Source organism: Cavia porcellus, unplaced genomic scaffold, assembly GCF_034190915.1.
Source record: "Cavia porcellus strain 051 isolate PalLab524CR breed Dunkin Hartley unplaced genomic scaffold, mCavPor4.1 scaffold_1, whole genome shotgun sequence".
NCBI classification, from domain to species: domain Eukaryota; kingdom Metazoa; phylum Chordata; class Mammalia; order Rodentia; family Caviidae; genus Cavia; species Cavia porcellus.
Window position 1 is genome coordinate 197,410,682 of NW_026947484.1, and position 14,232 is coordinate 197,424,913.

The window sequence follows — 14,232 nt, forward strand, 5'->3', positions numbered from 1 at the left end:
TATAGATCAATCTCCCTAATGAACACAGACACAAAAATCCTCAATAAAATATTGGCAAACAGGATGCAGCAAATCATCAAGAAGATTATACACCATGACCAAGTGGGATTCATCCCAGGAATGCAGGGATGGTTCAACATATGTAAACCAATAGATGTAATTCACCATATCAATAAAGCCAAAAGTAAGAATCACATGATCATTTGTATAGATGCAGAAAAAGCCTTTGATAAGGTTCAGCATTCATTCATGATAAGAACTTTACAGAAAATTGGAATAGATGGTCTTTACCTCAATATAATAAAGGCCATTTATGACAAATCAACAGCCAGCATCATACTAAATGGCCAAAAATTGAAAGCCTTTACTTTAAAATCAGGCATAAGACAAGGATGTCCTTTATCACCACTCCAGTACTAGCCAGAGCAATTAGACAAGAGAGAGAAATAAAAGGGGTAAAAATAGGAAAAGAAGAAGTGAAATTATCGTTGTTTGCAGATGACATGATACTCTACATAGAAGACCCCCTAAACTCCATTGAAAGACACTTAGATATAATAAATAAATTCAGTAATGTAGCTGGATACAAAGTCAATACTCAGAAATCAATAGCATTCCTATACACCAACAACAAAATCACAGAGAGGGAAATAAGTGAAACCACACTCTTCACACTAGTAAGCAAAAAAATGAAATATTTGGGAATTACTCTTATGAAAGAAGTGAAAGACCTATACAGGGAAAATTATAATACACTGAAAAAAGAAATTGAAGATGATCTCAGAAAATGGAAAGACATCCCTTGCTCATGGATAGGAAGAACAAACATTGTGAAAATGGCCATTCGCCCAAAGCTGTTATACAGATTCAATGCAATCCCAATAAAAATACCATCAACATACCTTATAAATCTAGAGAAATCACTCCTAAAATTCATCTGGAACCAGAAGAAACCTAGAATAGCAAAGGCAATTCTAAGCAGCAAAGGCAAGGCAGGAAGCATCACAATCCCTGACTTGACGTTATACTACAAAGCAACAGTAGTAAAATCAGCATGGTACTGGAATCAAAACAGAGCCGAAGATCAATGGAATAGATTAGAAAGTACAACCACAACTACCAACACACTCAACCACCTTATCTTTGATAAAGGAGCCAAGCAGGTTCACTGGAAGAACAATAGTCTCTTTAATAAATGGTGTTGGAAAAACTGGCTCTCCATATGCTGAAAACTAAAATTAGACCCATGCCTATCACCATGTACTAAATTAAAATCGAAATGGATCAAAGATCTGAATATTAAAACAGAAACACTAAATCTATTGGAAGACAAATTGGGTAGAAACCTTGAAGACCTAGGGGTAGGTAGAGAATTCATGAACAGGACTCAAACCACAAGGGAAATACTTCCCTGAATCAGTAACTGGGACCACCTCTTATTAAAAAGTTTCTGCATGTCAAAAGAAATCTCCAGCATAGTGAAAAGAAAACCCACAAACTGGGAAAAGATCTTAGTGAACTCCCCCTCAGACAAGGGACTTTCGTCTAAAACATATAAAGAATTAAAAAAACTCAAACCCCCAAAATTCAAAGGTCCAATCCAAAAATGGGCATCTGAGATGAATACGCAATTCTCAGATGAAGAAATGCAAATGGCAAATAAATACATGAAAAAATGTTCATCATCATTGGTCATTTGGGAAATGTAAATTAAAACCACACTGAGATTCCATCTCACTCCTGACAAAATGGCTAGGATCAAGAAAACCAATGACAACAAATGCTGGAGAGGCTGTGGGGAAAAGGAACTCTCCTACACTGTTGGTGAGAATGTAGACTGGTACAACCTTTGTGGAGGTCAGTCTGGAGATTTCTCAAAAAGCTGGGATTGGAGGTCCCATTTGTTCCAGCTATTCCACTTCTAGGCATATTCCCAGAAGAACTGAAAGCATCATACCACAGTGATATATGTGCACCTATGTTTATAGCAGCACAGTTTGTAATCGCCAGATCTTGGAAACAACCCAAGTGTCCATCAACTGAGGAATGGATAAAAAAGTTGTGGTATTTCTATACAATGGAGTGTTACTCAGCTATAAAGAAGGATCACATTGAGATATTTATCAATAATTGGGCTCAGCTTGAGACCATACTCATAAGTGAAATAAATCAATCTCGCACGTGTGAATACCAAATAGTTTCCCTTATGTAAGTAATGATTCAAGTATATAAAAGTAGGTGGTAATTATGATTCCCCATTATGTGGCCTTGAAGCCTTATAAAGTTTTCACTTATTAATTGGAAAGGCTTTATTCTGGGCTGCTTATTATTATTGCCTGTGATGAAATGAACAGCTATTTTGAAGAAAATAAGTCATCATTATAGCTAGTGCTGATTTACTATCATCTTGTTTTGTAGCCCCACCAAATGGCTTTTCTGTCTCCATTGGTGTTATCATGATATATCTTGCTAGAATTTATTATATGTGATAGTATAAACTAAAATTGTTATAGGCAAAGAAATAATATAGAAATCATTGTTTATTTTCTGTTAGTTGGTTCTAAAAACCCTACAATGCTTTCATCCACTTGAATGGTTTTACACTGACTTGATATGTTTGAAGCTATAGTATATGAAGTTATATTCAAATAGTTCAAGGAAAAAAACACTATGGTAACTACTATTAAACCAGGTTATTTGGTGGTGAAGCAGTAGGTTGCTGAAACTGTCATGCTTTGACCTGTACTGTTATGATGTTATGTCTTCTTTTATCTCAGTCTCCTCCTTATCCATTAAAAAAATTATTTAGTTATTTTTTATGTTTTTTTAATTAAGGGGAAAAATCAAAAAAATTAGCAGGATATATTATAGTAACTTATTTGATTTCCTATTAACTTGATTTGAAGTCCTGTAATACTCCCACTATCCTGTTTTGACTGATTAGACTCTGTTCCCTTCTGTATGATAGTATCAATTTTGAAGGTATAGGCAACTACTTTGAAGGCAATAAGATTCACTATGATGCCCATTCTGGTTTGACTATTATCTTCTTTGGAAGTCCTATAGTGTTTACAAGGTTTAGGTTTTATTGGTCTTGTTCTCTACTGTTTTGTTCAACTTTATAATACCTAATGAGATAGACAATTCTTTTTAAGGAAGCAAGAGGCATTATGGTAACCATTGTCGATAACCTTGTACTCTGTTTTTGTTTTGTTTTGTTTTGTTTGTCTTTTTCCTTTTTATCGGTACCAGGGATCGAACTCACAACTGCCTGCTTGCAAGGCAGGCGCTTATGCCACTGAGCTAAAGCTCCAGCCCCTCGTACTCTGTTTTTACATCATGTGCTATGTCTATCCTTGGTTTTGACTGACAGATTTGTTTTGCCATATTTGACTTTATTCTCTTCCAAAAAAAAGTAATAAGAACTAAGAAGTAATAAAACCCAAAATGTGTAATTTTTATTGTAAAAAAGGGAGGAAAAAAAGTGCTCTAAAGTATACAACTGCAAGTGTGTTTAAGGGTGTTAAATAGATGCCCATATTAATGTTTTTGGTTGGATCATTGAACACAACTGTTTGCAGTCTCACTGTTTGAATGTCCACTTTGTATGCTTTGAAACTGTGACTTGAACAACTGTCTCTAGGATGATAATTGTAATCTATTAACTGGTGATTTCTTACTGTTTTTTTTTTTGTAGTTCTGTATTACTTGTACCCTTACACTGCTTTGTTTTGTTTTGTTTTTTCTCTTTTTCCTTTTAAATAAAATTTAAATAAAAAGTAGTTCATAAATATGATCAAATTCCAGAGATTAAAGCAATATTATTAAAAAAAATATATGGCAGTTATTGAGAGACATGGAATTACTTTTAGAATTTTTGTTTTTAGAGGCTCTATTCAAATTTTTAACCTATTTACTTTAAGGAAAAGACTGTTCCCCAGAAATACAGGCTGATAACACTGTCAGATAACTTTTCATCCCCAGAATTGAATCAGACTGGGCCAGCAATGATAGCCCAAAGACAAGCCCATGGTTATTGTAAACAGGAAAAACAACATAATATTTTAATTTAAAAGTGACTCCTTTCACATGACAGGCTAGTGTTGAGGAAGAAATACAGTACATAGCCACATATTTGCGACTGTTTAATCAGGACGCATTTTAGAAAGGGGTTCATTGTTTAAGACTGAACTGTAGAACAACTACAGAATGACTCACTTCAGGGTTTCTGGGGCCACCCTACCACAGTGACTGGGCGAGGGATAGCTGCAAGAGACAGTCACAGAGGGCACAGATTAGAAATAGACTTCCTGAAAAGCTGAAATTCAGGTTGGGAATGAAAAGAGGGTGTTTGGAGGAACCTACCCTCTGAGTTGAGAAGCCAGGTTTCTGTGGCTTTCAGAGAAGGGTGGGTCTGAAAGGGCTGCAGTAAGTCTCACAAACTCTTTGACCTTCCGATCCCACTATTTACATCCAACAAGGTTGCTAGGTTGTGTAGGTTGCTAGGTAGTCATGGTCCTGCCAGATATGCACCAACTCCGCCATGTTCTGCTCCTGGAAAATGAACTGTGGACCTTTTAGAATGGTCTCGCCATCAGCTTTGGGGCCTATCATGAAATCACATGTGCTGTGACATGCTGCTGCTATAGTGAAGCAAGGCCCTGTGCCATGCTGGGGGGAGGCAACCGCAGGAGACTGGAGGCCATGAAGTAAATCAGGCTGTGACCAGAAGGCTTAATTTATATTTTTCAAATGACCAAAGATGTTGAAAATCTTTTCATATGTTTATTGGCAATTCATATTTCCAAAAAAATATTTATTAATTTCAGTTTCCTTTCTTTGATTGGGTCATTTATTTTGGGGGTTGTATAAATTTTTGGGTTCTCTGTATATTCTGGATATTAACTTTCTGTCTGAGGCACATTTTTTTCCCACTCTGTAGGGTGTCTCTTCATTCTGTTGCATGTTTCCTTTCTTGGGCAGCAGCTTTTTAATTTGATATAACCCTATGTGTCATTTCTTGATGTTATTTCTTGTGTCATTGGAGTTTTATTCATAAAGTCCTGGCCTACACCTATGACTCTGAGAGTTTTGCCTATTTTATCTTTCAGGAGGTTAAATGCTTCTTTTTAATATTTAGATGCTTGAATCATTTTGATGTCAATTTAGTATATGATCAGACATACAGGTCTAGCTTCTGTCTTCTGCATGGAGCTATTCAGTTTCCCAGCACCATTTCCTTAAAAGGCTTTCTTTCCTCCAGAATTATTTTCAGCCACTTTATCAAAGGTCACATAGCTAAATGTGTCTAGGTTGTTTCTGCATCCTCTATTCTGTTCCAGCAATCCAAAAGTCAGTTTTTCTGTATCATTTTGATAAGATTCAAAATAAAGAGCAATGATTTAAACTATAGCTACGTATCAGAATCATTAGGGGGGAACATTTGTTACATACTGATGAGTAATCCACCATACCAGTGAAATTCAGTCTTTACAGTGTCAGAGCCTAGACAAGAGGATTTTAAAAAACTCTTCCATGTATTTCTGATGCATAGTAAAGACTGAAAAGCACTGTTGTAGACAGGGTAAGAGGATCAGGATTGGCTTCTTGGAAACTTATGTATCAGTGTTGATAACAAAAATTAATGGTCTGTAAGATCAGCATCGCAAACGGTGGGCCAGATTAGTAATAGATTAGTATTAGAGATCTGGGATTTTATGAAGGTCTAAAACTTGTAAAAATGAAACTGTGATAAAGCTTAGTTTCTTAGCTTGTCATTTTAAGGTGATAGTGATTGACTTAGACACATGATATTTTTAGCAGAGAATCTCTGTGATAAAATGAAGCAAGCAAAGATGTAGAATATAGGACATAAATAGTGTGATGTTGTCAGAGCCAAGTATATGGGTGAAGTAATTGTTCAAAAGCAACTAAATCAAAACTCATAGACAGATAATGTAAAATAAGAATTGAGATGAGGTCAATATAGTTTACCAATAGTTTGAGAAAATGAAAGAATTGGGTGACAGAAGATGCTGGAGAGACCACGTGCAAGTTACCAGGGTAATATACAGTTCAAACCTAACTGGGGAGCCAACAGGCTTGAGACAGTGCCTTGGCATGGGAATAGCATTGTGCAGGAATAGAAATGGAGATCAGCAAACTCAGGAATGGGAGGACTCAGAGATGCTGGCTGGATCAGCGATGCTGAAGGTGCTTCAAGGACAATGTATGATTCTCATACACTGGGAGCCACAGGTATCCTGGAAAGCCACAGCAAACAATTCATTACAATGTGTTTGAATGAAGCTGCATTTCAAATAAGATAAATGGCTAAAATTCCATAAAGGTGAAAATTTCCATTTTAATCTCTATTAAGAGGTAACACAAGAGAGGAGAGTGTTCCAGCAATCAAAAAGTAAGCAAAGCCATTTTTCTCCACTGCTGAAATAGTTCATTATTTTTCTTTCATGCAGAAAAAGTTTGCATTTTTCTGTCTATATTTGATTTACAAAAGGCATATTGAAATCAATATTTCAACTAGACCCAAATGCATTAAAGTTAGATTTTCACACTATGAGAGGTCGCTGGAAATTGAGGCCTAAATACAGAATAGCAGAATCATGATTATTACTTCACACTCACTACTGGACATGTATTTGTTGACTAAATGGAATAAGTAGTAAATGTGCCATATTTATTTGTCTAAATTGTCCTCTACTTACTTTCCTATATGCACAACACACTCTTATAGGAAAGTACAACAGATTAAATGTGATTGTGATTAGCTCCACTGTCCATGCTTTTGTATATAGTTTTAAAATTCTACCCTTCCACTCCATCAAAACTGCAGAATTAAAGCTACCCAAGCCTGCTGACTCATTTATAACCACCTGATAATTGAAAGTAAATGGCAAATGGAGGGAATTCCAGAGGCCTACAGATAAAGGAGTCCAGAACACATGTGTGTATGAAGGAGAGATTTTCACAGTTCTATCTGAACACAGCACTGACAAGGGTCAAATCTGAAGGTCCTTCAGTTGTCTAGCCCATTGTTCCCACTGATCTCCCCCAAACCAACTGTGATCGAGACCTGTCAATGCCTTTTCTTGCTTCAAATACACCCCAGAGCAGGCTAATCAGGAATTCACTCTCTCCTGTCTCAGCAGCCTGCAGAGTGCACCCTTCACATCCTTGTTACGGAAGCTATAAACAAATGAGTTGGCCAAAGGTGTGATAGCAGTGTACATGACTGCAGCCACCATGTCCTGATCCTGAGTGTTCTGGGAAGATCGCTGAAAGTAGACCCATATGATGGTGCCGTAGAGGAAACAAACCATGGTAAGGTGGGATCCACAGGTGGAGACTGCTTGAAGGCGACCAGCAGCTGATGGCAAACGGAAGATGGTGGCCCCAATCCGGGCATAGGAGAGTACAATGAGGGCACAGGGACCCAGCATGAGAAAACCACCTTCCAAGAATATGGCCAGCTCATTGGAATGGATGTCAGAGCAAGAGGCTCGCAGAAGTGGCCGGTGGTCACAGAAGAAGTGGGGAAGGTTAACATGGCCCCCGGCATCCCCAAGCCAATATAGGGGCAGGATGAGACCCACATGCAGCATAGTGTGCACTACAGATACCATCCAGCTCAAGGCCAATAAACGAGCACAGAGCTGGTGATTCATCACCAAAGCATAGTGCAGAGGGTCACAGATGGCCACATAGCGATCCAGAGCCATGACAGCAATGATAAGTGTATCTGTAACTCCAAATGCATAGAAGAAAAAGAACTGGGCCAAACAGCGGGCAGCAGGGATGGCTGGGTAACCGGAGGCCAGATGGACCAACAATTGAGGCAAGGTTACTGTGGAAAGCCCCAGATCTATCACAGAGAGGCCACGGAGCAAATAATACATAGGTGAGTGGAGCCTGGAATCCCGGGAGATGAGTACTACCAGAGTCACATTCCCCAATATGGTGGTCAGGTAAATAGTCAGGAACAGGAAAAAAAGGAAACCATGGGGAAAAGCAGCTCTTGAGAATCCACAGAGCAAGAAAATTGGAGAGTGTGAAGCATTAGGGGAACAACTCATGATGAATAACAATGACCCTGCCTGAAAAAAAATGAGTCAGAGATCAGAGGTTAGGGGTTGTAACACTTCTGCTTAATTTAATTATGTTGGTCAAGATCCACAAAAAACTAAACTCAGTTCTACCACGCTCCTTCTTCTAGATCACCCCTTTTATTGTAGCAGTATCTCCCTTATTTCTTCCCTTCAAAACTTAGTGGCTCATTCCATTTAATCCACAAGCCTGCTTCAGTCCCTCCCACAGTGAAAAATTCTTCATTTAGTCTTGTATTTTCATCCAAACTCTTGTTCATCTTTTACCAGGGGCAAGCTTCATAAAATAATTGTCTGCAGCTTCTTATCACTTCACTCCACCACCATCCTCTGATTTCTTCTCTCTGTACCTGTACAGAGCACAACGAACTACAGTATTCAAACATATAGCAAAGAAATGGTTCCTTCAAAGTTGTTGACTTGCATAGTGAAACTGCAATCGATTGTCATGAAATCACTTGCTTTCCCACTTTCTGCCTGTGTCAGTTAATATCATCATCATCACCATCTTCCTGATGCACAAGCCAAAACCTAAAGGAACCCACCCCTTTAACTCCCAGAATTCAACCACTCTTTGATTTTTACGCTTTCTCTAACATTCATCCTTTGCTCTTATTCCACTAACCCTATTTAAGCTTCAACATCTCTAACCGATGTCAATTTCTACAACTTCACGACTTAGGTCTCTACTTATCTCTGTTGATAGGTCTTCCATACTGGGCCAGGGTAAAACTTTTGGCTTGTGATTCCAGGGAATTTAGAATCAAATATAGAATTTAGAATCAAATTAATTGATCTGTTTGGAATTATATATTGTGTTCAAAGTTTTTAGTGCCTAAAAGAAAGAATGAACAATATAGGGATGAGGGTATTACAAAGACAGAACAAAGCATATTTGAAAAGAACCTAAAATATAACTGCTAGAATTTTTATTTTAAAATGAAAAAAGAACAAAAACAATGACACAGAGTTTCAAAACAAAATAATCAGAGATTAACAAAAGTAATATATTGTTTTGTTATCTTCAAAGTAGTTGTTCAGATTACAAGATATAGACATGAAAAAATGATCAAACAGTGAAAGCACAACTTTCTTTGATGAAGTAATAGAGATTAGTAGTATAATTATCTATCTTGTGTGTACATATATATATATGCATGCATGTATGTATAACCTATTCCTTCTTTTCTTTTCTCCTTTCCCCCATACCAATTGTTCTTTCCTTTAAAAACACATTCAAATTTTAAAAATGATGGGTTAGATAGTGGCTGAAGATATATGCTAGTTCTGAGAAAAACACCCAGAACACAGTACAGAGTGACCAAGATGCAAATAATGTGCAAGACGAGTTAAGAATTGTAGAAAATGAGATCCACCACACACAAAAAATCTATTAAAAATGGAGTATCCACAGTCAAAATAATGAAAATGCCATTTATTTTACACATACAAAAAATCAACTTAAAATGGATTAAAGTCATGAACATAAGCCTGAAACCATAAAACTCCTAGAAGGAAACATGAGATGGAAGAGAAGGGGAAGCACCTTGATATTGATCCTAACAATGAGTTTTCAGGTACCCCACGAAAATTTCAGGCAACAAAATCAAAATTAATCAAGTAGGATATCAAACTAAAAAGTTTCTATGTAGTAAAATAATCAACTGAATGAAAAGACAGCCTAAAGTTGGGAGAAAATGTTTATGAACCATACATCTACTCAGGGTTTAATATCCAAAATATATAAGGAACTCAAACTCCATTAAAAAAAAAATCTCATTAAAACAAACACGGAAGACCTAAATAGCTATTTCTCCAAAGAAACTATACAAATGGCCAGAGGATTCATTCTCAAAAGGTGTTTCACATCACTAATCATAAGGAAATGTAAATCAAAAAATCAAACTCACAATGAGATATCAGTTCACATCTGTCAGGGTGGTGAATTACACAAACAAGGCAAGCCATAGTGCACGTGCTGGCGAGAGTGGATAAAAGGGAAGCTTTGCACACTACTGGTATGAATGTAAACTGGTGAAGCCAATATGGAAAATGGTAAGAAGAATCCTCAAAAAGTTAAAGATAGAATGACCATGTGAACCAGCAATCCCTCTTCTGGGTATGTACCTGAAAGGGAAAAAAATCAGCACCTTGTAAAGACATCTGCACTCATTCATTGAAGCACTATTCATAATAATCAAAATTTAGAAACAACCATAGTGTCTTTCAACAGATGAATGGATAAAGAAATTGTGTAACATTATTCAGCCTTGCAAAAGGAGATCCTGGCTTTTGTGACAACACAGATGAACCTAGAGGATATCATATTAAGTGAAATAATTCAGACAAAAATGAAGATATTGCATGACCTCATGTATGTGTGAAATCTTTAAAAAACAAAAGTCAAATGCATAGAAACAGAGGTGGTTGCCAGGAACCATAGGTGGTTGCAGGGTGGTTACCAGGAATAGGAGATGGAAAATAAATGGATAGACATGGGTCAGGGTACAAAATTGTAATTATATGTAACAAAAAAGTCTAGAAGACTAATGTACTACATGATGACTACAATTAATATTTAACAGAATACTGTATACTGAAAATTTGGTAAGGTAGTAAATTTAAGATGTTCTTTCCACAAAAACAGAAATAATTCTATAAGATGATAGATTAGGTTAGTTTATTTGACTTTAGTAACCATTTCACTACGGAAGTTAGCAAGATATGTTATAGTAGCCCCTGTTGGTTTCCTATTATCTTGTTTTGAAGTCCTGTATCACTTCATTGTTTTGTTTTGGTTGGTTTTATTCTGTTCTGCTTTGTTTGATTTTATTATGTCTAACAGTACAGGCAACTATTTTAAAGATACCAAGAGGCATTATGGTAGCCATTGTTGTTTTCCTATTATCTTGTTTTGAAGTTCTACATAACTCACTGTTTTGTTCTGATTGGTTTTATTCTATTTTTGTTTGGTTTGGTTTTATTCTCTTTAAAGTAAAATTTTTAAAAAGTAAAACAAAATATGTTAAATACTTTATATATACAATTTCTTAAATGCAAATGAATAATATTGTGGAAAAATAGAGAAAATGTAATATTAAAAAGACACACACCATAAATTTGCAAGTAGTGAAAGAAAAGAATTATCATTTAAAAATCACAATAACTCCCAAATAAGACAAATTTTAAAAATTCCATACATAGATGCCATGTTATAAAAACAACTGAGCAGTAACCACAAAAAGAATATATTGAAGGTAATCAGAGAGAAAAGAATGATTGACAGCAGAGAACATTTAGACTGACAGATGATTCATCAGCAACAAGTGACTAGAAAATAGCATCTTCAAAGGCCAAACTCAAATGCTATATTCCTTTAAACTCTCAAAAAATAAGTGCTGCTATACATGCTGTTCTCTCTCCCACAGAACTCTCTCTGACCCTCTCAGGGGCCAAATTCCAACCCCACCAGCTAACCAGCGCAAAGCTACCCATGTTGAAGGGCCCAGTCCAGCTTCATTTCTACTTGAGCCCTGCACAGCATTTTACTAGAGGACTTACCACTTTTCCATTCACGTTGGAGCACACATCTGGACTGTGTTCCAGCATCAGAAGTCTACACTGAAGTCTGTACATGGATGTGTATGCAACACATATACATACATACATTTCTACATACATGTGCACACATGCATGCAAATATACACTTATCCGGTATACCCACAAATCACTGAGTTCCGAATTCCTAAAATCTAGCACAGGGCTATTATCACTGGTGCTAATTAAATATTTTTTAAATAAATGAAAGATACTTTTTCTTAAAGGTGAGTGGCTACAAGTTAATACAAGATTTTGGAGTCAGTTTTGTCTAAAATATAATTTGTTATCTCCATAAGATCTCTTATTAGTTATGCGATCTTAGACAACTTACATTTTTACACCTGTCAAATGATAATAAGCACTCACTTCATAATGAAGATTAAAAAAGAAAATCTTCTTCTAAGACTATTTTTAGAAAGAACAGAACTTTGTGGAGGTAAGGCAGGAAGTAACTTTTTGGTGTGATTGCTTTTAAAAAATCACATTTTAGTTACTAAAAAATGTAATCCAATCAACTGTTTTTAAAAAATAACTTTCGTTCTCAAATAATTTGACCTTGTTTTCTTCCCTAGTAGGAGTTTATATCTTTGTTCAGAAACCTTACCAGAAAGGAGGATCATGGCTAATTTCACCATTTCATCATCTTATTCACCTTACTTGTAGATAGTCTCTGGCTATTGTAGCATTGAAAAGAAACAGCAAAACGAAAGGTTTCAATGAGTGCTGTAATTAGCACGGTTTGAAAAATAGAGAATCTTCCTCATGCAGAGCACCACACAGGCTCAATTTTAGACCACCTATGGGTAACTAGCACTGCATTCTTCTCAGGGAAGGTAAATTCAAATCCTGGCTGATCCCTTAGAACCTCCACCCTTAGGTTTGACATCTGACTGCACCCTCTTAGACTTTTCTAGAATTCCTCATGAGCACAAAGGTCTCTTGCATAGTTTGCTTTTCAAGATCATGTACCTTCCTGCAGCCTGAGGAAAGTTAGTCTAAGGAGGACTGATATATCTTTAGCCCAATGCAGCTCTCCCTAAACTCCACATGCACTGTCAGGAGCTGCACTTGATCTCCTCCTGCCCAAACTCCCTTTAAGTGCATTTTTAGCTTCCAAACATATTTTCTTAAACTATATTTTCACAACCATCTCACTTACTAGTAATATAATATATATAATATATATTATATATATATAATTTTGTCATTCTCTTGTACTGTATACTCCTCCTAAAAGTAGTCACATGCATTGGTAAACTTAAGTCCTCAAAATATAATGATAACTAGAAGAGGCCATATATTATTTTTAAAACATGAAAAATTATTATTTTCAAGAAATATCCATATATAATTAAGGTATAAAATATTTACAGGAATAATAGCTAGTTAGGCTAATAAGTATCTTTGCAGCAGGAGGAATGACAGAGAGGAACAGAAGCAGTTTGAGTTTCATTTCTATCTATAACAGTCAATATGTTTTGCAATAAGAGTTGAAACCAAAAAAGACAAAACTTAAATTTTGTTAAAATTAAGTGTTTAGTATATGTAGTTCATTGCCTTGTTCTCTATATGTTAGTATATACTATGAGGTTTTTTGTATTTTCTCTAGTTATCTTTATTTATTCCTTTAATGGTTAAGCACACTTTTATAACTCAAAATAGTAGTCACCTCAGTTAACTCAACCATATACTCAGCACCAGGACACTCATGGAACATCCAGAACTAGGCAGCATCTATTTTCAAACTAGGAGAATTACAGATTTAAGTCCAAAGATTTTGCCAAAACTTTGAAGAAAACAAAAGGAGGTTATGGAAATCCTAACGATCAGAGCAATGTGTATGTTCTGCGTTTCCAATTACCATTTCTATCTCTCTGTCTCAGAGAGCTTATAGTAAAGACAAGAATGGGTCATGGAAAAACAATATGAAGAAGGAAGTTACTTTCTCACCCACACATTCATTCACCTGGAAAGAAAAGCTACCCCCTTGTCTCTGGACTTACTGACTTCTGTTTGCTGTCAGCGCTCTGGGATCTGGCCATGGTACTGGAGGGAAAATCTGCTGGATTTTGCAAGTTGGGGCAGGTGAGGTTAGGTGCAAACTATAAATTGTGAGGCCCAAGAGCCCTTTAACCTAGGGGAAGTATAGTACAATGTCTGCCATCCCACAGGTGATGAAAGCGTGGACAGACTCTCAGGGGAACATCAGGAGCACCTCTGTTGCATTCCAAAGACTGCCACTGATCCGGACACTATAGTCAGTGTGGGGCACCCCAAATGGCAGACATTGTGCACAATTACTCCAATAAATCACACGGTTATCACCTTACTTCTTTACAACAATATAATAAGCAAAGTTTGATATAATGGCCTAACGCAGGACTTCAGTACCAAGCAAAATTAAATAAGATTCTGGCATACATCCTTGACAAGCTCTGTTAATCTAGCAATTAGTTTACATCTCCAAGCTCTAATCTACTTATTATAAAGAACAAATAACATTTAATTT

The 14,232-nt window shown here is 36.4% G+C and overlaps 1 protein-coding gene across 1 annotated transcript; it reads right to left on the bottom strand.

The window, feature by feature from the left end:
- Window positions 1–7,139: 7,139 nt before the first annotated feature.
- On the bottom strand, window positions 7,140–8,093 carry LOC100732943 (olfactory receptor 1B1). Its single transcript, XM_003470646.2, has one exon. The coding sequence runs from the start codon at window positions 8,091–8,093 to the stop codon at window positions 7,140–7,142; it is 954 nt and encodes a 317-aa protein (XP_003470694.2).
- Window positions 8,094–14,232: the final 6,139 nt, after the last annotated feature.

Coding starts and splice junctions, on each gene's coding strand:
- LOC100732943 (XM_003470646.2), bottom strand. CDS start 8,093: ATGAGTTGTTCCCCTAATGCTTCACACTCTCCAATTTTCTTGCTCTGT.